This window comes from Furipterus horrens, unplaced genomic scaffold (genome assembly GCF_987537825.1).
Source record: "Furipterus horrens unplaced genomic scaffold, mFurHor1.1.pri manual_scaffold_10, whole genome shotgun sequence".
NCBI classification, from domain to species: Eukaryota; Metazoa; Chordata; class Mammalia; order Chiroptera; family Furipteridae; genus Furipterus; species Furipterus horrens.
The window spans coordinates 98,735,632-98,761,941 of record NW_028327180.1 but is presented as its reverse complement, the minus strand read 5'-3'; the positions used below and the strand labels follow the sequence as shown (position 1 = coordinate 98,761,941).

The 26,310-nt window shown below is 41.8% G+C and overlaps 1 protein-coding gene across 2 annotated transcripts in view; it reads right to left on the bottom strand.

The window, feature by feature from the left end:
* The window catches only part of CPEB4 (cytoplasmic polyadenylation element binding protein 4), a 51,723-nt gene extending 26,378 nt beyond the window's left edge, over window positions 1-25,345 (bottom strand). For both annotated transcript variants that reach the window (XM_090288591.1, XM_090288592.1), the window contains exons 1-2: window positions 23,995-25,345; window positions 9,658-9,739 (exon numbers count right to left, since the gene is read on the bottom strand). In XM_090288591.1, the coding sequence (XP_090144717.1) occupies window positions 9,658-9,739; window positions 23,995-25,119 (1,207 nt within the window). In that variant the 5' untranslated portion in view covers window positions 25,120-25,345. The remainder of the gene's footprint in view (window positions 1-9,657; window positions 9,740-23,994) is intronic.
* Between the last annotated feature and the right edge of the window lie 965 nt (window positions 25,346-26,310).

Sequence of the window (26,310 nt, the reverse complement as noted above, 5' to 3'; positions counted from 1 at the left end):
CAATGCCGCACAGTAAATCCCTAAGCTAGCGACCCGGGGCGCAGGGCCTGCGTGCCCTTCTCTTGACCCTCTGGGGACCAGCGAGTCGATGAACTTTACAGAAGCTGTTGCATCTCAATGAACTTCAACTGCTGCAACTGTAAAACGGGGATCCAAACAGTCACGTGAAAGGTTACTGTGAGGCTCTAAGTTAGGGATAATCGTCAGGAGGAGCACGGAATAAAAACCAGACGTGAGCGCCCCTTCTCTTGGAACCGCGTCCTGCCCAGGACCCCCGGGTCCGCCGCAGGAAACAGACCTGCAGAGCGGCCTCGGTGTGCCCCCCAGCCTGCCCGCGGCACATGGGGTACACACAGACGTCTAAGGGGTAAGGTACTTCCACTCACCGGGTGGCTTAAAGAAGGCTGGCTCCCCCTTCTAACAAGTCGGCTCCCCCAACTCCAGGTGTACCTGCCCCCTCTTGTCATGTAGGGGGGAGGGTCCCCTGTCCCTTGGCACTGTGCCCAGACTCTTAGCTTTGCCTCAAAGGGCAAAAAGATGGCTTCAGGTGTCAGAGACAAAGTTCCTAGATGCTACTCGGTGGAGAGAGTAATCTAGGACAGGGGACATGACCTCCTCACTCTTCTTTGTCCGCCTCCTCACCGTTTTCTCTATTAAATTCCTTTTTGTGTTCTGCTCCTTTCCGTAATGGGGACTAGCCTAATGGCAGGCGGGTAAGGCAGAATAAGAGAAGTTCTCGGGAGCCGTGTTCATAACCTTCTATAATTATTAATACCTGCTTTGATCAAAATGTTTCAGAGGCCCCAGTCATGGTAACAACCACTCCAGTGAATACTACAAGTAAAAACAACAACAAAACCCTTAATCATAGAAGGCTACTGTGATTTCACCAACACCTTTAAATGTATTCGTAATTCATTACATCAGCATCCATATGCCTTTGGAAGATAAGCATGCATACACAAAAGATGCATCTACTATCACCTAACTGGAATGCCTGCTCTTAATGGGTGCACAGACCCATCAGGTAATTCCCACGGCTGAAGGGGCCTGCGGCCCACACACCAAGAGCAGAAACATTTCATGGGGTCAAGTTTAACAACTGCTTCCTAAACATTATACGTTTAGGCCAATCTCAAAAAGGAAAGACACGGTCTGGAAGCAAAGCCCTCACTCAGCCTGCTGAATCTGACTTCCGGTTGGATCCTTTCCACAAGCTCCTCAATATTAAATACCGCCAAACCCGGAGTCACAAAGTTTATACTCTTACTTTCAGTCATTAAGCTTCTAAAACCTTCTCTTCTGTCACTTAGGAAGAGCGTGCCAGAGAGACTGCACGGAATTGCTGATAACTTAAAGATCAGGAGGTCCAACCCCTCCCTTTACAGGTGAGGAAGCAGCATCTGGAGAGAAGTGACTGGCACAAGGTTGCGTAACCGCCACGGCAGAGCCCGCTTCGAACGCCGTCCTAAAGGCTGCTCCTTCTGTTTCTTACAGTTTGGGGAGGTCTGTGTGTTAATAAGCTAACAACTTCTAATCGTTTACAACAAAGAGATCAAGTGGCTGATTTAAATATCTCTTATGTAATTAGCCATGCCAGACATTTACTTGAAATATTATAGCTAGTAGAAATTAAATTTTTTTAGGTTCTTTATATTTCACTTAATCGTGGCTGTTCTTCAGAATTAAGACTTGCACTTGATTGTTAATCTCTCAAGAATTAGAAAAGGGTCCTCTAATTGGCTGATTTTTCCATCTCTTTCCCGATGTATGGCAACTGGCATCTGCCCCACTGGATTCCAAAGCGGTTATGGAAGTCCTTCCCCTTCTGAGTTCCACTAATGTTCTTAACTGACTGGTTACCAGGTAGTACCCAGAAGAAAGGAAAGCCTTGCTTTTGGAATGGAATGGAATGTACTGGTGTGGGGCTGAGTTCAGAAACAGACAAAACAATAAAGCCCAGAGGTAGCCTGGCCATCCTACTCACTGATTCAAAAAGTAGTAACTAGTTGAAAACCAGTTAAAAATGTATTCCTTTTGCAAATATTTGCTGTTAAACAACAACAGATCCACTGAGCTTTCTCTCTTGTTCCCCTTTTAGCTTTGGGAGTGAGGACAGTGGCCACACAAGGGGGAGAACAGTGAGCAGAGAAACTCACCAACCAGGCCTGTACAGCTGAGAAGTGAATCAACTGCGTCCAGTATTCAAGTAAAAATTCCACGTGCAGAAGGAAGAAATAATTTTGCACACAACTTCCGTCCTTCCTGTTGCTAAATTGAAAGCGAAGAGAATCTTGGATATTTTTATGACAGCTATGATCAGGTGGTATTGCTTCCCTCCCTCACAGTCACCAAAGGACGTACTCCAGGATCATGTAACAGGATCCAGGAAAGTCTCAAGGCCTTCCCAAGAGCACCCTGTTGTTCTGCTCCCCAGTCAAAAAGGCTTTCATTGTGTGGGCATTAGTACACGGGACTGTTTTAGTAGCTGTCACCTCTTGACAGGGTTTTATAACATAGAAGGAAAAAAACAGAAAAACAAAGTGACATTATCAAAAGGTACACAATATACTATTATTAATTTGGACGTGGAACATGGACAAAATGGGTCCCTGCAGATGTCCTGGACCTCCTCACTGTTTTCTACGACACAGGTCCCTGATATTTAACACCGACGGACGTTGACAAAGCCTGAAAACCTGACTACTTCAATGTCACTCATATTTCATTTCTCGATGTTAAGTAATATCACTGTCTGTCCATATGGTAATACCTACAGCCATTAAGTCAGACACAACACTGAATGTGAAATGTCAAACATTACAGAAAAGCACATAACATGCTGATTTCTGTTCACTTTCTGGTTTATTTCAAAGTATCAACTGCACCTATAGTTCACTGCCTGAATGGGTGTCAAATATTAAGGCACAACAGCCATAAAATATGTTCGCCTTAATGGGATGGTAGAAAAAAAAAGTTAATGAGTTAAAAGAATCTTTTAAAGAAATGTTTAGGATCTTTACGTCTTCTAATAACACAAAATGTTTACTGTCACTCTGCCCCCTACCCACTTTGCCCTCACCTCTCACCCAGGTAATATCGGAGCTGCACACATGTTTGAAGATGAGAACTCACTTATCATGGACTCAAAATAAGATTGTGTCCAATACTCAGGATTAAGATAAGGGGGCTGCTTAGGTAATTATGGCCCTACATCATAGATGACATAAGACAAATGCCCCCTTTGTGACAACTGCTTATAGGACATTCAGAACAAATCAAAACAAGGGTCATGAGTCTATCACAGATGCGTGGAGGGCAGAGGGTCACTACAGCCTTCGGACCCGTACAGGTTATGGCAATAAATTGGGCAGAAGGACCCAGACAAGGCACGAGAGCGTTTAGTAAGGACAGAGCTGGTTTCAGTTCAGAGGTCAGAGGAAGGACCACGTCAGTCCAACGTTATGAGCACACTGGTGTTCACAAACGTCGCATTTTGTTTTCCTAGACATTTCCTTTTCCCACCCTCCCCTTAAAAAACAAAAGCAACACCCACCCCCCATCTGAAAAGTGTAGTCACACTGTTCAAAATGCACACGTTCGTAACCTCCGCCTCTACAGTGCTGTGAGGAGTCTGACAAACCCTGACCCACGGCAACCAGGAAGGGGACAGCGGCGCAGAACTCAGAGCACACCCTGCCCGGCAACACAAAGACAAACACGCCCCGCTGCTCTGCCCTCTTCTTCCTCACGAAGGAAGTTACCTCAACGCAGAAGCCCAGGTCCCATCCTAAGGCCCAGCTCAGCCAAGCAAAAGAGGAAGACTGCTCAGGGTTTTTCCATTTCAGCAGTCAGAAAAGGGGGCGTGCGGAAGGAGAGGAAGCCATGTCTTTTCTGCACAGCCCCACACCGAGTTCACTGTGGCCGAGTTTCAATTACATTCTCTGCTCTGTGCCTTACTCCATTACGCAGGAGGCTTCTAGAAGTAGGGCAGTTTTCTGCTCCCCAGAGACCTCAGCGACTCCCCTGCCGGACGGCTTTGAATCACTTGGTATCATCCAAGCACAGCAATAAAGAACCAGGAGGGCTGGAAGGCTCCAGCCTGGCTCCGCAGCTGCCTGGCTGACTCAAATCTTCGAGACTCATAATATTTAAAGATCGTCTAATATGCCAGAAGATATTTGACACCAAGTAATTGTAATTTACTTGCGAGGCAATATTTGATTATGAAGCCAAGTAAAATTAGCTGGTTTGCATTATCCATTTCTTCTATATGGCACTTGGTATCATGTTCTATTAAATCTCTCTTAAAGGAAAATGTCCATCTCATCCTTTGGAAAGGTGATGGGGACTGGGGTGCATAGTAGCCTTTTCTCAAATCATCACAGTCAAACTGACTTAATGAGAAATAGGTTAAATACTGGAAGAAATGATATCCACTACCACCATTTGAAATAATTAATTTTAATATTAACGTATTTTAGTAAGAGTTCATTTCCCTTTAGAACAATTTATTTACTCTGAAATACAAATTTATAACTCAATGATGTAAAAGTCCTATTTTTGGCAACTCTCACAGGTTTCTAGAGCTATCTCGGTCTACATAATGTCAGTATGCACACTATCTGTTCTAAAACATCTGCATCAGTACCCAACATCTGTTCTTCCAAATAGAGAACTACGTGACTGCAATTTAGATTACAGAAATATTAAGAGAATTATGTATCAAAGAAAAATTTAAGGTTTCCTGGTTATTATTTATGCTATTCTTTTTAAGTAGCACTAACTTCATTCCCCAATTCTGTAAAGATACAGAATTTAATTATCCCAACAGTCACTCTCTTACAGTGACATAAAAAAAAATCTTATGTAAAATTAATGAAACAGGCTTTGTGTACAAAACTTTCAACTGAGTTTCATGATTTTCTTCTAGAGAGATTATTATAAATTCTTTTGCTTAGCAACAAAGAAAAGAGGCACAGATGGATCATCACTTGCCCACTCATTTATGCATTTGTTTCAAACCCACAGCAACGAAAAATAGGGGGGAAGGGCCCCCAAATTTAATGTGCAAATAAAGAAAGAGATCTCAAAAGTATTTTTAAATGCAAGGTCATAATACCTTCGGCAGTCAGGAATTAAAATACATAGCATTTTTGAAGTAGATCCAGCTCTTAAATTCTTATTAAATGAACGCACGGAACAAGTGAGGCCGTCACATCTAACTGGGGAACATACTCCCACTGCTCAGGCTACACAGGCCGTAGGGTTCTTGACCGCCCTGGAAATGTGTAAAAGGCCAGTGCTTTAAGCGATCTGCCTTTCTGAATGCGATCATAATTGCTTAGGCCCAAATTAAGTATTTTACATGTCTGACACACCAAAAGGCTGGGGTGGATGTGCTGAGTTCCTCCTTCCAAAAACTGAAAGATATATTCTATAACAATACGAAGAGAATAAGACCAATTTCATAACATTCTGGGGGAGAATGAGATGGTGTTCTGACTCATATTTGGATAATATCCGAACAAGTGTAATGTGCTGACAATGTATAGATTGCCTTTGTTCTCACAGTGATTTTGCTATCTCATTTGGCTTTCTAGTGAAATGAAGCAAAGTGGATATGAAATTGTTTTTAGATAGAAGATATAAAATGCTCAACCACTATTATAAAAGTGTGAATTGTTCGACTCTGTCTGACGTCCGATCATTTTCAGGTGCTGTTTTTGCCCCTTTATTCCAGCACTGTCTCCTGTGCTTCCAGTCCACAAACTACCACGTTTTGGTTTATATCTATATTCCTTTATTTCCTCACACCCAGGAAAGATTGAAAAAACAAAAAGGCTCCTTGGTTTACAGAGGTCTCTCCTACTATGCACTGAATGTAATACGACTTCATGAATCTTTATTTCCCTGGGTCCGGCCTATTTTTCAGAAGGCTGAAAACAGATGTGCTCACATGTGGTTTTAATCTAGCTCACGCTGCTCCATTTCTAAACAATGAGTACCAATTTCACAGGAAAGAAAAAGAAAAACACAAATACCAGCAATATATGGTATTCCCCCAAATAATCATCTGAGCATCAATGACAGTAAAAGATTTTTCTGTCCAGATGAAGAAAGTGCTTCATAAGCCTAATAATACTGCAGCAGTGCACAAGCTGCCACCTGGGAGCTTAAAATCCAGAACTGGTCTGTAGCTCGCGCTCTTAGCATTATGAGCCTGGACGTGCAGGAGAGAAAATGAAATCGTCTCTGGAGAAGAGCCTCTGCAGGCTGTCACTAGCTTTGGCTCTGGAGAGGCAGTAACACCAACATGCCAGCTGACCAGAGCAAGACGTGGAGATAAGGTGGAGGGAGGACCCTTTTCCTCCCCAAGAGCTAAACCCCTGCACGTGGAGAAAATGATAGGAGCCTTAAAGTACTTAGAGAAACTATTTTTAAATAAACTGTTAAAAAATCAATTATGAAATGAAGGTTAGGGACTCCTTTGGCATATCTGTTAAAAGGTTAAAAAAGAAAAGAGATAAAAGGTTTTCAACAAGCCAGCTGCAATCAATGACACATTTATAAAGAATCTCAAAAAACTGTATTTGAAGGTTCCGAGGCATATTAAGCATTTTGCCATCTGCTGATGGCAAAAATAAAAAATTTAAACCCCACTACATTAAAGGAGTTATTTTTTCCCCCAAAAGGAAAAGGCAAATTCAGTTTCTGTTTGTTTGCTTTTAATTTTAATAAGTAAAATAACCATACCAATTCATTCAACTTGTAGTTCTTGTACTAAATTTAGGATTCATTATTTAAACACATACATACAAATCTCATTTCTATGAGGAACCACAAGGGAAGGATAAAAATAACTGAGGTTTCAAGGTAATTTATTTTTAAAAGTATTGTAAAAATTGAATAATAAAAGTATTTTGTAAAAAAATTCCAAAAAAAAAAAAAATAATGAGGTCAATCATCATGTATTTTATTAAATTATTTTAAAGATAAAGCCAAAAATAAATTTTGGCCTCATATGATAGAGTCTTTTTAAAACAATTCTCAACTTATTTCTTTTATGTGAATGCTTACACTTTTTTTTCTGAGAGGCATATATATCATTCTCTACTAGGACTCAGAGAATTATTGACCATTTTCTGGTTTCCCTGTTTCTAAGGAAGCAGAGCACATGGAGACGGTATTTATTCGCAAAATGGATAGTCAGGTTTTACATACTTATTTTAAAAGGACAATAAGATATTTTTTAAAAGATATTCAACTTTTATTCTCGCCTTCGAACAAAATCCCACAGAATCACTATTAAAAGCAAGGATCTGTTTTCCTAACAGGTAGCTCAATCAACAGAGAGTCTGACTAGAAACAAAGTGCTCCCCCAAGCAAAGCTACATTTTGGTAGTGATAGACTACAGTGATATAAAGTTCATCACCTTGGTTAAAAATATATATATGTCAAGCATAACTGGCATTTTCGGACCATGAACTCATCTCTGAATTCTTTATTGCTCTTTGAAGGAAAATATACACGAAGTTCATTTACTTTGTGTATATATACGGAATATACTTAAGTCTCCTTGGCACTTCAATTTAAATTGAAATTGGCTTTCTCATTTGATAAGCACGAGAACAGAGTTAATAGATCTTCGGTAATAATCGATACCACTCTTTGAGTGTCTTCTATAAACTAGACAGCATGTTGGAATTTATAGATACATCATATCACTGAATCCTCACAGACTGTGGAGGCAGAATGGCCACTTAAACCCACCGCTACCTGACTCCATTCTGCCGCACCTCCTCCCATTGGTCCCAAGTTCACAAAACCTTTATGTTCCCAGACAAGGCCAATCAGATTTAATGTTTTCTGTCATCAGACTTGACTTTTGATTGTCCCTACAGAATCGGCTAAAAGAAACTTAAGTCAGGTAAGAATTGGTTAGAGGGTATTAAAAAGGGAAACCGAAAAAGGCAGAACTTCACACAAAAATTCAACAATAAGAGAGAAGAAATAAACCTGAGAGAGATGCCCTGGCTATATCTGATAAACCAAGAAAATGCTGCCCTTAATCCCATAAGAATAATGTGTGCAAGCTCTCTTATCTAACCTAAATACTAATTAGAGGCTTGCTCCTTAGAGCGTCACATAATAAATTGTTTATATCTGCCGCTGTTTGTAAACTGTGTTTTCTCTAATAAAAGAATACGCACTTATTATGAAAATGAACTCTACTTATAATCTCTAGTATCTAGTACCTAAGAGGCTCTCCAAAAAAAAAAGAAAGAAAGAGAAAGAAAAGTTGCTGAAGGAATTAAATAAAATAAGAATAAAGAAATTCCTTTAACTACTTTTTCCGTACTTAATTTTTAACTTTGAAATAATTATAGAGTTACAGCAAGCTGCAAAAAGTGGAACACCCTTTGACCGGTGTGACTTAACGGGGTAACATCTTACATAAGTACAGTACAGAACCAGGAAATCGACATAGGTATGGTCCATTGACCTCATGCAGATTTCTCCTTTGGCCACTTTTTCATAGTGTGCCGTTTTTCTGGTCTAGAAAGGACCTTAGACTCTCCTCATTTTCCTGATGAGGAAACGCGAAGAAGGGCCAAAGAGGCTGAAGGGACCGTACAAAGTTAGAAACTAAGAAATGGCAAAAACAAAGCCAGTTCTGAGTGAGAGATCATCCTTCCTCAGAAACAGTGGGCATCAGGCTTGTCATCCATCAGAATCCCCCAAGGACATCAGTAAAGATCTTCAAAATTATCTCATTTCGAAGTGGTCTCATCAGACGGGTGCAGACCGTTTTCACACGTTACTTTTCCTGGCCCCCGGCTGGGGCGTGTGTGACAGGCAACTGGTCGGTGTTCCTCTCTTGCACTGATGTTTCTCTCCCTCTCTGTCTTCCTATCTCCCCACCCCCTCCCCAACTCTCTAAACAAATAAATAAATAAAATCTTTAAAAACATTTTTTAAAGAAAAAACATGCCAAGCCCCACCCACACATGGGGCAGGGCCCAGGCATCTGTACGTGATGTTTAAAGCTCCCTGTTATAAGTTCCTCAGTGTCAGGCTGATTTGAAATCCCTCGTTATAAAGATGAAACTGGGGCCTACTCAAACTCAAATGTCTTATTCAAGATAACAGAGAGTTATAAATAGAATTGAGGCCAGAATCCAAGTAGGAAAAGCACCATTTTTCTTAACATAACACACAGGAAATATTTCAAGAACAACAAAGCATCATCTTAACTTTGAAACTGTTGGCCATTTTTTAAATGTGAACCTAGGCCCAAAATCTACCAACATTTGAACTCTTCCTAGTGTCTAGTCGCTCTCATGGGTGGACAGACATGCAGGTTTAAGTCCCTGAGCAGTTTCTGCCTGAGATATGAAACAATGAGGTGCCTGGGTCACGTCTCCCCGTTAACTGCCCACCCTGAGCAGTTAGGGTTCTGGCAGTTCTCGCAATTAGTATCATTGGGGGCCCACAGTAGAGGGCTATCAAATATTTAACAAAACGTCAAGCACACATGAAACTGACTAGATATAAAATATGAATCCAAAATATTTCCCATATTTGTTTATCAGATTATATATAGTAGAAAATTTTAAATGATTAAAATCAAACAGTTACATCTTAAAGATTACCTTTAATCGAATCATTTTCAGCTCTCATGATGTCAATGAGTGAACTCTCCAGGGAGTGCATGTCGAACGTCCTGGGGCGATCCTGTTAACACAAACAGGCACAAACCACTTTTAAAATAGCATTTTGTTATAAAAGAGGACAATAAGCTGCACTGGACAGGACACGGATCAAGAAGCGGCAATTTTACTCCCTCTCTGTGTCATGTACATTATTACTACGTTTTATTTTGAACGCTTACAAAACTTCAAAACCACTGAAGTTAATTACGTACCCCTGGCTCAGCAAAGAATGAGTTGATGTGTAATAAAAATTTCCATAGAAGCTCTACTTTTGCTAACAAAGCAGAAACAATTAAAACTAGGTAAGAACGTTCAATAAATGGAAAAATAAAATCGCAACCTTTCTCTGCCACAAGACTGCACTACTCTGGGAAAGCTCTCCAAGCTGGTCCTAGCAGGGACCGACGAGAGTGCACCTGCGCGTGCTCTTCAGGACAGCTCTACTCTCTTACAAGCCAGGGTACGAAAACAGTCGCCAAGCGTCTGCGAGACCCCTCAGCAGCCAGGTATCCGTGAGCCTGCTGCCATTAAAATTAAAGGGAAGGAAGGGTGCGGAGAGCACTGCCAGTCTCAACCCCGGCCTGACAATGTGCGTTTCAGGAGTGGGCGAGTAGTCTTGAAATACACAACGACACAACTGCTCTGGCATTCTTCTGCGTGAAAAGCACCACACATAACTAAATTGAAAGCTTCGCTTGCTAAGTGGAAAGTAGGGGAAGAAAACATTTTCCAATTAAATTCTGGAAGGAGGCAGTAATACACACTTCTGACCCACTTTACACACAAAGACCACAGCCAGAGTAGTAAAGAAAAAGGAAGTAGGCCCCGGCCAGGTAGCTCAGTTGGTCAGAGAATCGTCCCCAATACGCCAGGTTAGTGGGTTCAATCCCTGGTCAGGAGACATACAAGAATCAAACGAAAAATGTATAAATAAGTGGAACAACAAATAAATGTTTCTTCCTCTCTCAAATCAATAAGTTTTTTAAAAAGGGAATCTGACAAACAGGATTTCATAACCTCTTCAGTGATATCTCTTTCTCTTAGGTTATTTTTTAAGTCAAAGATCTCCAGACGCAAAGTACTGAGAGGGGTTTTTAGGCTCGGTAAGAACTCAGAGGGGAACAGCCTCGGCAGCCTGCTGGTGCCAAGAGCAAGGGACAAGCTCCAAAGGAACAACACCACATCCTTGACATCCTTGACCTGATATGTACTCCTTCTCACAGTCCAACATTACGGCCAATTAAAATAATTACAAACTACTTTACCCTTGTCTAACATTTTATTTCTTATGATGCTTTGGTAATTCAAAGAGTTCAAAAGCCATATATTTTGTCAAACATTGTGTTCTCAGAGAGGTTCCAAAGTTTATCATTCTTGATTTATACCCTCTCGCTGATCTTTTCTGTTCATTTTTAACCTCTAATTAAAAAAAAAAAAAAAAAAAGAAAGAAAAAGGAAGTGTGCCATTAGGAATTAGATGGAGGAGCAGACACTACTAATTGAACCCAAGAAATAAGAGCAGCACAAAGCTGGTTTTCCCACCTACAACCAAAATGTCAAATCAAGAGTGCTTTAATTTCCACAGATCATTCTCCGATTTTGCATTTTTTGATTGTGACTTGAGCCAAATATCATAACCACTGATCTATTTTCTAGGATCTACTTTCCAAAAAGTAAACAACTAAAAAATAGAAGCCTCGCTAAGTGACAGCTCTCCTTAACTGAACGTGATGACCAAGACATGGCCATCAATATTAGTAAATGGAATAAGTTCAGACACTGGGAAGCCCCAACTCCACCACTGGCGTGTCCCATGAACTTGGGCACTCTTATCCTTTAGATCTCCTTCCTGATCTGAAAAAGGATAAAGCTTGATTAGACCTCTAATCGCCCTTTCCTTGCTCCAAAATCTATTTGTATTCTAGCTTTCCAAGATCCTTAGTTTGTGTTCTTCCAAGATTCACAGTTTAAGTTTTGATGATGACTATAGCAGGAACCGAAAACGTGAATAGGAATTACTTATCAGTTTATCACTTTTGCCCACAAAAAGGTGGGGGTCAATATCAGAGCAATGCAAAATAACAAGCTTAAAAAAATCCACTTAAAAACAATTCATTGGGTAAGATATCCGGATTTAAAAAAAAAAATCAAAGAATCTATTATGAAAGAAAACACACCAGCAACTATATTTGCTTCAACCCACCATTGTCAATTTGTCTAGGCGGCTGACAGGCAGAAAAGGTAGAAAGGCAGAACTACCATTTATTGAGCATCTACTAAGTACCTACCTTATTCTAGGTATTATATTAATACTGTCATAATTAATCCTCACATCTCCCTATAAGTTAGACTGTATTATTCTGGTTTTAATGATAAAAAACTAAGACTAAAGAAAGCCACCTGTTTACTGCACAGACAGGTCATTGCACAGTCCTAGTCAGGATTCAAGCCCATGTCTCACTCCAAAGCAGACGATGCTTCCCTGGGTGAGGTCACGGTCATGGCAGCCAAAGGCCCACACTAATTAAGGCATTCAGTTGAGTAAATGAGACACTCTGCTGCAAGGGCCCAAGGGGGCAAGAATGCTGGCTAGTGCCCCCCACACAGAAGGCACTCCAATATTACTCATTAAACAAAAGGTATGTGTAAGAGTAATAAAGGGTGATATCAGAGATGCTAAAGACAAAAGAAGGGGAAGAGAAGCCTTATCTTCCGTCTCCCTACTGAGATAACACACAGATGTGGTACACAAATTAGTGACCCACCATAAATATATCTCTGGGTTATCTATTGCAACCACAGGAGGAGAAGTGGTAGTAATAGTAATAGTAGTAATAATAACAATAACATTAATAATATCAGCAGCAGCGAACATTTATCCAGCTCTAATGCTTCACATGTCTCTTATTTATTACTCACAAAAATCCTACATAATTAGGTATGTTCACTTATTATCCCATATCACAGATGAAGAAATGGAAGCTTGGAGTGGTTAATAACTTTGTCAACACCAGGTAAGTGAAGGAGGCAGAATCCGAAGGAGGAGCCAGGCCTTAGAACGCCAGAACACAAAAGCGCATCATATATTCTCAAGGCCCGGCACGGCAAACCCGGGTACACGGCTTAGGGCTCTTCTCACTTTGTAAGCTTAATTGGTATATTTTCACTATAGCAATTTTGATTATAATCTTAAAATATTGAGTTGCATGGCAGTAACTGATTGGTTCAAGTTTCTATCATTTCTGTTTCACAGGACAATTCCTAAAGGAAAAATCATGCAAGTCACTATAAAAATCGAGGCTGATAAAAATAACTTTCTGAAAAAAATTAGTATTTCAGAGGGCAGGAGCTGTCCTTTTATTCTATACACCTGGGCAGTCTGATCACGGCAGAAGAGGAGGCGCTGCATCAGCATGCGACTGATGACGCAGCATGGCTTTCACAGCATTCCAGAGGCAGCCACAAGCAGCACACGAACACGTGGTCTATCACCATCAGAAAGAACAACTAGATTCAATTAGACCACAAAACCAAAATCATCATTCGTGGTTCTGGGTTTTTGCTGCTGTTAATGTTCAGATGGATAATCTTAGCCAGTGTTTCTCATGCTTGAGAGAACACTGGAATCATCTGGAGGTCTTGTCCAAACATGGGTTACTGGGTTTACACCCAAAGTTTCTCTTTCAGTAGCTCTGGGTAGGGGCCACGAATTCACATCCTGAACAAGTTTTCAAGTGAAGTGAAGGACCATCAGACTTTGAGGACCACTGAGTTAAGCGATTCCATTCAACAGGTTAACTTCATTAGGTACTTGGGTGTGTGATTTGTAGCTTGCTTACACGCTGGTTGACCAGTCCCGATACAGTTGAGCTGAAATATTCCACATAAACCATTTTAAGGTTTCCTTATGAAGAGGAGGACTTTGCTCTCAAAACCCAAAACAAAGTCCTCCATTCCAAGCTCTAAGGTCATAACTTGGAAAAAAATTACTATCAAGTTCAATCTCAACAAATCAACCACCATGGCCGCTCTATTCCTGACTCTTGTCCTTTTACACTTGAGTTAATATGTTTCAGCATACTAGACTGGGTCTAAAACACAGAATATAATTAACCAAATGTAGCCACATCATTAAGAACCAAAGCCAAAATTCAGCTACTCCCTCTACTCATTCTGTTCTATAAAGACAGACATGACTGTGATTGACACTTCACAGATGATATGTATTTGTACCAGCCCGCGGAAGTTTCTCTCTCTGCCTTAAATTTTGCCGGGTGAAGAAGGGAAAAGGAAAATATTCCATTTTGAAAGTAAAGTCTATGCCACTGTGTCAAAGGGGTGCCTAAATACACAGGAAGTTTGAGACGCCAGTAGAGCTGTAATTAATCAAAGGTAACTAACTGTAAGAGTTTTAATCCAAGGTTTTCCAAAATGTAAATATTCTTCTTGGATTCAATCTTTAAGCCCACAGACATCAAAAGTTGACCATATGGTCAGCTTTCAGGATTCCACTTCCAGGTGACCCACACATCCCTTTTCCCCCTGCCCCCCCGCGTGCTCACACGCTGCATGATATGGACAAGCCCTCTTTTGGCTGTCTCCCCACCGGACTGCAAGCTTCACTCATGCCCACGGTCACAGGCTGCAGCTGCGGCTAACATGTTCCTCCTGACTCAGTGCTGTGCATCTTCCATGAGTTCTGTGTCATTTACACAGATCAGTTCCTCACAAGCATCATGTGAAGGGGGTACTATTATTACCCCCATTTTAGGCAAGCGAAGCTATGAGAAGTTAACTGCTTGCCCTCAAAGGCACACGGTGAGCAGTGGAGCCTGATTTCAGGGCAGAAGCTCAGAAAAGGGGTCCATTTAGATGAGCCTTGTCTAACCTAGAAATTTCGGTCTATGAACACCTGCCAGACATGAAATCTTTCCTGTACACAGGGCCCGAATTCTGAGAACAATGTCAGAGGTTAACAGAGAGGTAAGTATCTGCACATTTAGTAACATCTCGTTTTTCTCATTATGACCTCTTTATAATGAAGGCAAAGAGTCTTAACAGATTTTAGGCCACCGAATGCTCCCTAACAGAGTAATAAACTATAATCAAAGGAATGAATGTCTTCGGTGTATGGCTCTGATTGGATCAATAGCCCCGTTCACTCCTGCGTGAACTGACAAATCAGATCTCTTCAGAAAGTCTTTGAGAAAATTTTCTTTTATTCCACCTTCACTAATGCACTGATTTTGCACGTTAGAACTCCTTAAAGTGGTAAGCATTTCTGCCACCACTTAACTAAATGAAAAACACACGCTGGCGTTCTAGACTTGATCACTCAGTTCCTGGATCAGCGGCCCCCTTCTCGTTGCTGACTGTCTGTCCATTCTCACCTTGCCTGGCAGAGAGAAACAATTAAGATCTATTCCAAGACCTGCGTTTAAATCATCACTTACTAGACAAGTGATCTTTACAGTGTGGCATCTCCGAGCCTTGATTTCCTCAGCAAAATGAGGATAATGCCTTCCTTTTCAAAGCGTGTGAGAAACGAGGGAAGGTATGTGCCGACCTGCGCACAGCGCCCCGCGGTTAGCAGACCTTTTCAGTCAATACTCCCTCTGCCCCTTCTTTCTCGTGCAGTGGCAAAGAACCTGAAATTTAAATTCGGTATGGTCCGTATCTCAATAATTCAGCTGTTGTGTGATAGTTCCTATAGCCCATTTTCATTGAGATCAACAAAGTGAGCCAAAAACCTATAAACCCCCAAATCTCAGTATACGATTTATCCTACCTAATAAGCTATTCAGGGCAAGGAAGTGCGTGCGTGCTAGTCCAGTTCCTCCCTGAGAAATGAAGGCATGAGCGCCATCCTGGCCACTCCCCTTGCTCTGGCCCCTCCTGGCTGTCAGAGCCCCTCTGCTCCATGTCTGCTGGGCCTGCTCAGGGTCCAGAGTCACCTGAGAGAATGGTCACCCACAGGCACACTCTTTATTCGTAAGCTGAGGCTCATGTCCTATAGGGTTTGTAACCCACGTCATGACTTCTCTTTTATGAGCCTTGACAGCAATTGTCAAAAAGCAGCCTGTGCCCAGCGTCAGCCCTTCTGGGCCCTCACAGCTCCCACCCCCACATCCTTAAGCAGAAGGTACTTCTCGACACGCAGGCCGCACAGCAAGAGGCCACCAGGCTGTACATTTCATAAGGAGAAAGAGCACCCTCGCCTTGGTCATGCACGCCCACCCACGGACCGCTGGAAGAGAGCAGGAGACGAAAACGATCTGATGCGGTCCCAAGGCCTGCAGAAGACCCCGAACCTCTAAGTTCCTCGTGAAAAACAAGAACAGCCAACAAAAAAGCTCTCGGGCCCGTCCTGTTCCATCCCCTTTCAGAGACCGTCCCACGAGTCCACAGAAGCCTGAACCTCAGGGAAGGCTGTCGTGGAGAGAGGAAAACCAGCCAGTCCCTTCCTCGATCTTTGGTCCCCACCCGCCGTTGCGGTGCTTCTGCTGGACCTCTTTCCCTGTGATGCCCACACGACCGCCAGCACCGGTTCCCTTAGACATGTGCCCCTCCCCGAGTGGCGAGACAGGCTGAGCAGGCGCAACAGAAATGGGGGGCCTTGTCTCGGTGCCTAGCTTTCTTTCGAAAATAGCTAAAGAACAACATTTTTTGCTTTTAAGGGAAAAAAGTCTTCTCTTTTACAAACATAGACTAAACCATTTACAAATAAAATGATACAATATCTGGGAATTTCTTCAAAACAGTATGAAAAGGAGGGAGAGGATTAGGAAGAGAGAAGGGAGAGGACTGTCCAGGAGCCGATCATTGGTGAAGTCAGGTGACGTGCACACAGGGGTTTGCTCTATTTCATCTGCTATTGAAGATGTTTAAATTTTTCCGTCATAAATTTAAAAGACAGGGGTAAAAACTTTCCCACAGAGGAAAAAAACAAACAGTTGGTCATTAAATGTTTCTGCATGAAGGCATCATCTAGGCTGATTCCTATTATTATTTAACTACAGTGACTTTATTTTTAAAAATCGTAGTTCAGTTCATAGAATTGTTCTTTAGAATCATCACATACCCAGGGTACAATGGTCCTCACATTTGAAGAAATTGTGCTATTTGCAAGATTTTGAACTAATATTTCTACTGGATGATTTGCTTTCTTATAACAACAGAATCTTTTGGAAGCTAAATATTAGACATATTTCATTTTATCCTCAAGACGACAAGACAAAAGAAATGAGAAAATGAAAGATCAAGGAGGTTGAGCAGCTTGCCCTGGGTCACATAGCTAGTGAGTGGCAGAGCTATATTTGGAACTAGGAGATTCCTCTGAGTAGCGATGTTCTTATATTGGGTTTTGTTTGGGGTTTGTTTTTTTAAGGTTCTTATAGGCAGTAAGATGACAGCAGCTATTTCACTGACTAGCATTTGATGCAACCCTCAAAAACAACTGGAAGAATATTTAAATATAAATATGGCTTTAAAATACAGAATACTGCCCTGGCCAGGTGGCTCAGTTGATTGGAGCATAATGCCATACACCAAAAGGCTGTGGGTTCGATTCCCAGTCAGGGCACACACCTAGGTTGCAGATTTGATCCCCGGTTGGGGCGCATACGGGAGGCAACAGTTCGATGTTTCTCTCACATCAATGTTTCTCTCTCTTCTTCTCTCCCTTCCTCTCTCTCTGAAAATCAATAAACACCTCTTCAGGTAAGGATTAAAACAAATAAATAAACCAACAAATTAATTAATTAATTAATAGGATATAACACTGAGGGATTATGATCGGGATATATCTGGTAAATAGTCAGCAAACAGAAATTGCCCATACGGTATGGAAAGTACCTGTACAGCTTAAGGTTTTAAACTTCAGTCATTCTGCCTGTAAACATAAGAGAGAACCTGTAAGTGGCTGATGGAGTTTTTCTTTGACAGATAATGGGACATGCCACCCACAGGTGAAGGCTGCCTTTCGTGGCACCATTTTGTCACCAGACTTAAATAAGCACACCTGTGTACAAGGACGCTTGTGCAAGTACCTGTTTATAAATGTGACCATTTATAAAATATTTAGAAATGCCATTTGTGCACTGTTTTTGTTATACCTAAAGCTGAATCTGTTAAGTTTACCTTAAAGTTTAAACAGACCATGGATTAAAATAAAAAGAACCTATCTGGGTGAGTTACTGATTTGTTTAGAATAAGGAAAAAATGAATGTTCAGGATCACTCAAAGATTAGCGCAAGTCAGAAATACACTAAATAAACCAAATCAAAACCATCTTTATGAGCTGCCTAGTCCTATACTTAGACCATAACAAAGTAGGTGCTCAATAAATGTGCTAATTAAATTAATTAAAACATGAAAAGCAAAACTCAATTTCAGGATAACAGCTAATAGAGACCTAATTCAAATCTCTACTATCTTTTCCTAGCTCTTAGCAAATAAATAAATAAGTAATCACAAATTCTCCATTAGAATATATCTTTAATATATGCAAATGTTTCAAATTTCTTAAAATATCGGATATAGGCAAAATCTTTCAAAACACTAAAAAGACACAGGCTACCACTGCTAATGAAAGTTCAGGTACATATACAACTATAAAACTTCTCTTCCAAGAAAATTAGTAATTCTGCTAAAGGTTTACTCTGTCCTGGTTGCATCTAGCTTATTCGAAAGGAGTCCTCTGAGAAGTACCACGTATGTAATAAGATAAGAAAACTAAGGCCTGTTCACAGATGTCCAAGCTACATTTGCAATTATTTTAATTTCATGATTTTATTCACATTAGAGACCCACACTTTAACTTTAGGCTATCTAACACGGCCACATTCTCAGGGTACCTCTCAATAACCCCTCACTGTCAGCTGTTATTATCCTGATGAGGTGGTGCTCAAGGTCACACAGCTGATTGGAGTTCAGAGCCAAACGTAAGTCCTGATGCAGAGCCCTGTGCTTCCCCCCACTACACTCCTGGACTCACAACACAGCCTTTCTCAGCAATGATTAAAGTTCCACCTTCAGAAACTGGTGAACTATAGAATCTCCATCTTTATCCTTCTACCTACTAAGAACTTTCTGAAAACCTGAAAGTGGAATGCCTTCTGTTTCAATAATATAAAGTGTGATGAGAATCAACACTAAATCTGAAGTTAATATATATATATATTGCTATAAATTCATCATGGTAACACAACCCTTAATTTCAGCAAGAACAATTTTCTTTGAACAATTAAATATAAAATAAAGTGAGTTTTGTCAGGAAAAATTAAAATAAGTGCTCACATTACAGGCTACCTGGGCCTTAGAGAGAATCACATTACACACATTATCTTATCTGCAATGAGGTACAAAAATCAAGGTACAATAACAGTGCTGAAAAAAATGTGATAATGGATCTTCAAGCTTATTTTCCTTATAGCAAGATAGAGAAAAGTCCTAAGAAAAACAAATTTAGACTTTAAAATTGAAGTAGACATATGTTAATATTACGACTACTTTTCCATTTCTTTCTCCCGAACACCAACAAGGATTACTCTCAAAAGCGTAAACTCATGAACTAAGTAGCATCTTTCTTGTTGCAACTAGCAACACACACGTTCAGTAGGGCTTGCAATAAACAGGCTTCTCCTGAAAGATGCTAAACAACGTGTTGATCATACTCCATGGCTTCTTGGAAGACAGTAACAAAATATAGTAAAAAACACTCTATCGCACCTGAAGTCTATTCCACCAGAAAAGCAATTAAACCTAGTTAAGAGGCTTTCTCCAAAAAGGCAAAAATCTATCTGGTAGGCTTTTCCCAAAATGTTTCCACTATTGCGATTCTGCTGGAGCCAGAACCACCCAACCCATACTTAACAGTGAAAAAAAAAGTTAAGTTTCTCCTGTTGGAATGTAAATAAACACAAAGTCAAAGACGATGTTTCCCGTGCAAAGATCTCTCTTGAAACTATATTAAAAACAAAAAACGTAATGAGATTGCACTTCAGACAATTTAATAATTCACCATGACTTTGCAAACTGAAGCAATGCAGTAAACTATTTTAAAGTATAATTTTGAGGACCGACAAACTGCCAGCACAAGGCGAGTTACTAAGGTGGCGTGAATTATTCGCCTGATTAAGACAACGCTGTGGTGACTGTGTCTAAAGGAAGAGCAAATGATCTCTAAGTCCTAAAATGTCTCCCCATCGATCGAGTTTCAGTGTTGTCTTTGGGACAGATTTTGTCCCCTCCTTTTTTTCTGCCTCCTTCCTGGTTCTCAGCGAATGGAGGTGGGAACATAGCTGAGCAGGAGATAAGAGAGAATCAGAGCAGACACCAGCTAATTCCCCTTCACTTTCCCATACGGACAGAAGATCCAGGCACCCCCCCAAAGAAATGCTCTATTCAAAGATGATAATTGGCTGGTGCCTCAACATACTGTCTGGTTTGGACAAGAGAATTCCAGGATGTGCTTGGCAGGATGGGGCAGATTCCATCCCCGCCCCCCCCCCTTAATGTAAAGGTCAAATAATGTGTGCAGTCACATGAACACAGACATTGTTTATTCATTTTGAAGTTGGGACAATCAAACCAGACCTCCTAGGACCGAGAGCCCTTACAGAGAAAGTGTGGTAACATACATGCAGGCCCTAGCTCAGGGCCTGGCTTGTAACACGCACTGAAACCAAAGGCAAAAAATACTGACTTGAATACCATCTGAGTTTAACATTTAAAAGTTGATAAATAGATGCTATTATTTTCTACCTTCAAAATGTTATCTATAATCAGCTTTTGATCATCACGTATCCATTATTCTCTGTAAAAACTTTCCTCTCATCTTACAGCTTTTGGGAGGTGTCTCGTGTTCCCCAACCCCGTCCCTCCCACCTGTATTATATGTCTGTGAAGAGGCGCTGTAGTACAATGCTTAAGGGCAAGTCTTGTGTGTGAACAGTAATAATAATAACAATTTCCACCTTGTGTGATTGTTAAATGAATTAAATGAGTAAATAAATGTAAAACACTTAGACTATCGTAGGCATGTTAGCTTTATTAAATATCTATTAGCTTGGGTGTATCTGAAAACTGGATTTGAGGTATATTATCTGAATTCACATAATGAAAATTTTAAGTTAAGCAAATACAACTTAGAAACAAATTTTAATTTTAAAAAAAAACAAAACAAAATATAATGCCTTCTCTCATCAGTTATTTCAAGGATTATTTACGTATTTGGAATCTTTGCTCCTGCTCCATAAACATGGATACAAAGAGAAGGTTAGGATTAGCCAAAAAGACTAATTAAAAATGTTATAATTAGTTTTGAAATTCACTGTATGCACTCAAACCTGCATTAAACAAACATAAAAACCATTTGACTCATTTCAAATTAAAATAAAATACTGCCTAGCATTAGTTACATTTCGGGTAAATGATTTCCTTTTACTATAACACCACCTTGCTAGCCTTTCATTGAATACCAGTATTATAAATTGCTATGTAAACGCTCTTCCGTAATGTCTGTGATAAATTTAAAGATCTCTTACACCTAAGGAATTCCTTTCTAATAGCAACTGAATTGAATTACTAATATCTATGAAATATCTTTCCTAAAATTAATAGTGTTTTAGGGAATAGGTTTAAATAAGATCGCAGCACTTCTTGAAGAGTGGATTGTGGGGGTAGTAGTTTACGTTTCACAGGAGGTTGCTTTAGGATCAAAGGAATTTAGGAATTACCTAGGTCACCCCCACATTTTATGAAGAAACTGAATCCTCCGGATGCTCTGATACTTATAGGGCCAGACCACAACCTACGTCTCCTGGATTCCAGCCACATAAATGTTCCTACGAGTTTTTTCATATCAAATTTAACCAGTTCGTATCACGCCAAACTATTTTTTGTGCCAAATAATTAATTCAGAAGAATAATTGTTAAAACACAGACACACACACATGCAGAACTGCATTCATTCAAGCAAGTACCACAGCAGTCAGTTTACTAACTTCTTATGATCTTTTCAGAACCCAATTAGGGGTTTCTTGCTATAAAGATTGTTTTCAAATCACATATTTTTATCATGACTTTCAAATCACCCCAGTGCTGGAGCCCACATACTAATGACTGTGTGTGCGTGGTCCCACTCTCTCTTTCTCCATCTCTCTAAAAAACTGAATAGAAACCCGCAACTTTTTTAATATAATCCTTCTGTATTTGAGCCAGGTATATTGGCTCATCCTGTCCATTCTCAGCATTACGGACAGCAGTTCTAACAGAAGACTGAGTTTCTAACAATATACTTTAGTATCAATCTCAGCCTATTTTTTATTTCATAAACCAGCTTAATCTCTAAAGAACCAACTGATCGAAAGATTTCACTTGTTAAACACATTCTATTAGCCCCATAAAAATATTAGTTATGTGCATACATGTAAAGTGTATTCATTTTCTGAAATTTTTATTTTTCCCAAAGCAAACCTTTATCAAAGTCAGTAAACTGAGGATGGAAAATAAGCCATGAAGGTATTCCATCAGTGTACAGTAGCAAAATAGAAAAGAATAGTGCACTCAATATTTAATTCTGAGCCAATCTTAATCCAGTTAAAATGCATAAACTGTCATTTTGGATTTTTTAAATTAGCAATATATGCATAATTCATAAAAACTGCCTTTGCATTAAATTTCCCTTAAATTTATGTTCAAAGAAATATCAAAACTAACTTTTTAAAAATTGACTTCATGGGACTGCCAATGTTTTAAATGGTCTTTATCTGACCAATAAAACACAATAATTTCTCTCCTCAGTTTGAGTAAAATCCCTTTCTAAAAACAGAAGCCAACAGCTTTTTGATACTTACGCAAAGATATTATTTTTAAAAAATCTAAAACTATGTATAATCAAATATTTTAAGCTACATCCTAACCACTACACCTGAATCCTTACAGGGGGGATATTTAATTCCTTGGAATGACAGTGTTTTCTTAGCAAATTTCCCCCACCACTAAGTAAACTATTAACTGAAACAGATAATTCTTCATTTAATCTGTCTTAGCCCTTGCAGAAAGGTCCCTGAAATAATACTCTAGCTCTAGCACATGTATACATGTTCACAGGTATGTATACAGATATTTTTTTCATCCTCGTTTTTTTAACCTAGAGTTTGTACTCTTAGCAGCCATGTGCTCTTGGGCAAGTTATTCTATCTTTCTGATACTCAGTTTTCTCATCTGTAAAATGGGATAATGGCTGAACTTACCTTGTGGGTTTGTTGTGAGGACTGATTCAATGTTAGCTTATTATCTCATAAGTTTCCTAAACACATATAAATGATCATAACCCTAAAACACACAAATTCGGTGAGGCATCTGATGTTCAATTAACTATGAAATTCCCTTTATCGCGTATCTATCAACCAGACTGGCTGCTCATTAATTCAAAAACATCAAGCAATGTGACTCTTGCAGAATAAAGATAAACTGGTGGCAAGAAAGACAAGAGATCTTGGCCCGGATCTATTATTAGGCACGGTTAATTATCTACACCCCTAGTGCTAAGGCTGGAAATGAAACAAATGGGTGAAAGGCACCAGGGAAGAGTCACTCTGCGATCTACAGCTTCACGGTCTTCAAAAATCAATGGGCATGAAGAAACGACGAAGATAATTTCTCCCATGGTCCTTGCTGACACAAGGCAGGCCAGAAATTGCAGAGAGGGTTAAAAGGAAATCTGTTAAGTTCAGACTGTTCAGACTGCATGGTTCAGAAGCTCCAGGTTTAAAATATAAGCAGTGATGGAAACTACAATGGAAGAGTTAGTTTTCAGTGACTCACTACCTTACAGCAGAGGAAAACGGATTTTTTGGTTATACACAGTTGGTGCATACGGGCAGAAAATGCTCATCAGTTTCCACAGTGAAAGATATCTGTGTCTCTATATTATTTACTCTCATGTAAATAAATAGGGAAAGCCAATCCTGATTCTCTGGTCAGGCTAGAAAGGTATTCCAGTTAATAATTACGACATCGCCAGCTACCTGGTATGAATTATGCCAAGTCACACATTTATCTATGGAAAGATTACAATGGGAAATTTACCAGAGGGACAGCTGAGTATTTTGTTCCGGGCTGCACTCCTCCCCGGCCCAAACACCGTCTGGTAACTAACTCGTATCCTAAGAAGAGCTCTGATGCAAACATGGGCAGTTCAAAGGCTCTCAGGTAGACGTACCCAGGGCCATTCGCTTATGCACCTTCACAGCTAGCGGGACACAGCCTTACCGGAAAGGGGAAGATGTTGTCCGCCCTGTTCAGGCTGTCCTCCATCCAGGACTTCGGGGCGAAGGCAGAGCTGGGGCGAGCGTACTTCTGGAGCTGAATGTGATTGCTGGCAAAATTCTTCTTCAAAGGCGAGATGGAGTTCAGGGGCGTTATTCCTCCGTTCAGCCCTCTGCGGTGATCGCGGCCCTGCGAGCCGCCCCAGCCTCCATACCCGCCCCCTCCTGGGCTCCAGGACGACGAGGGCGTCGGCGAGGGGCTCTGGTAGCTGCTCCACGGGGAGGGGGGCTTGCTGAGGTTATTCGCCAGGTGGGGCAGCTGGCTGAAAGCGGCGTTTCTGTGGGCGAAAGGCGGCGGGTGGGGGCTGGCAGGCGACCGCCGCTGCTGCTGATGCTGGCTGTGGTGGTGCTGGAAGTGAGGATGATGAGGGTGGTGCTGCGAGAGCGGCCCGATCTGCGGCGAGAAGCTGCCCCCGAAGCCGGGGCTGACGTGGTGGGGGAAATTCTGGAACAGCAGAGCACCGTTATTGGCCGAGGCGGCCGGGACCCCTCCCTGGTGGAAGAAGCTGGCGTCCTCGTTGATGATGGTGGAGGAGGAAGGCGCGATGGCGGCGGACCAGTTGCTGAAGCCCGGGAGGGACGAGGCGCTGGACGTCAGGGGCTGCGTGGAGGCGCCCAGCCCCGCGGCTTCTTGGTAATCAAACCCTGTCAACACCGGCGACTCGATCCTGATCTTCTCCTTCCCGTTGCCGTTTTCGGACGAGCTGTCCCCGGGGTTCTCGTCGGCCTTCGCCTTCTCCGTCTCCGGCAGGATCCCGGCGTCCTGGCCGGGGCTCGGGGAGAGCGGCTGCTTGTCCAGCGGGTCCTGCGGCTCCTGCTGCTGGCTCTTCGCCTTCTCGGACCCCAGGATCTCGTCCTGGATGTTGTGGGCGGCGGGGGCCGGGAAGAGCCACGCGGAGCCGGCGCTGCTGCCGTTGGCGGCTGTGCTATTACTTATGAAGGCGGCGGGGCTGGGGGCGGCATTCTGGTGGTGGTGCGGGGGCTGCAGGTGCGGGTGGAAGCGGACGGGGAACGCAGACTTGTTCCCGGTGTTGCTTTGCACTAGCACTCCAAATCCGTAATCCCCCATTTATTATTTTTAGGAGCAGAATCTTACAATTAAAAAAAAAAAAAAAAGAAAGAAATGACAACCTGATGTCTCACGCCTTCGTGGCCTCTCCCCCCAGAACACGCGTGTGTGTGGAAACGTCTTAGGGGTGAGCCGGCTCCCAGCTCGCAACTTCTCCCCCTGAACAGTTCTGATTTGGGATTCTGGTCTCGGAAGGAAGGAAGGAAGAAAAAAACTGGGCAAAAAAAAATAAATAAATAAACAAAAAAAAAAAAACCCCAAAATCTCTTAAAACATTGACACGAATCCAACGGGGCGCACTTCTAGGAGGGACTACAAACGAGGAGGGTAAAAAATCAAGTCTTTGGTTAGTAAAATAGGCGCTTTCTTTTTCCAAAGGAAAACGTACATGAATGACAAAAAAAACACAGCTTCTCGAGCCTCTATCGATGTAGAAGAATAAGCCTTGCGCGGAGTAAAAATATAGATATACGTATAGATATAATTTCACAATCACAGGGGGTCTTCCTCGGCAGTTTCAGATTCACTCGCACAAAAATCAGACCCGGGCGAAAGGGGAGGGAGAGTACGTTCTTTTCTTGGCAGCTTGGTTAAAAAAAAAAAAAAAATCAGGAATAATTTAAGAACATTATATATTATATATTTATATAGAGATTATATTAGATTCTCCGGGGCGGGAGGCGGGCTCCTGGCCGCGGGAGGCAACGGGCTCCGACCGCGAGCAGGAGGGGCGCGGGGAGGCGGCCGCGGCTCCGGGTCCTGTCTCGGCCCTGACGGGGCGCGGCGGCTCTGGGTGCGGATCTTGCTGCGGTCGCTGTGCCTGGGCTCCCCCCCGGCTTCCTCTCCCCCATGAAATGGGCTGGAAACACCCCGTTGCTCCCTCCGAAGGGCGTCGCGATCGGGAAGGATTAGCAAGACTCGGCGAGGGCGAGCCGGTGGCCCGGGGGTGCGGGGAGCACGGGGGCGACCGGGGAGGTCCTGCGGTTTCGGCCTCTTCCCCTCTCTGCGGCTCCGGGGCTTTTCTCCCTCATGGGACCCAGGAGCGGTTTGGTCAGTTCTCAGTTCGATGCTCCACGGGGGGGGGGAGGGGAGGGAAGAAAGAGGGGGAAAAAGGAAAACCCCACGAGCGTAGTGATCCTAAAAGAGAAGGGCCGCCCCCCCTTTGCTCTCCCTCTTTTCCCCCCAAGATGC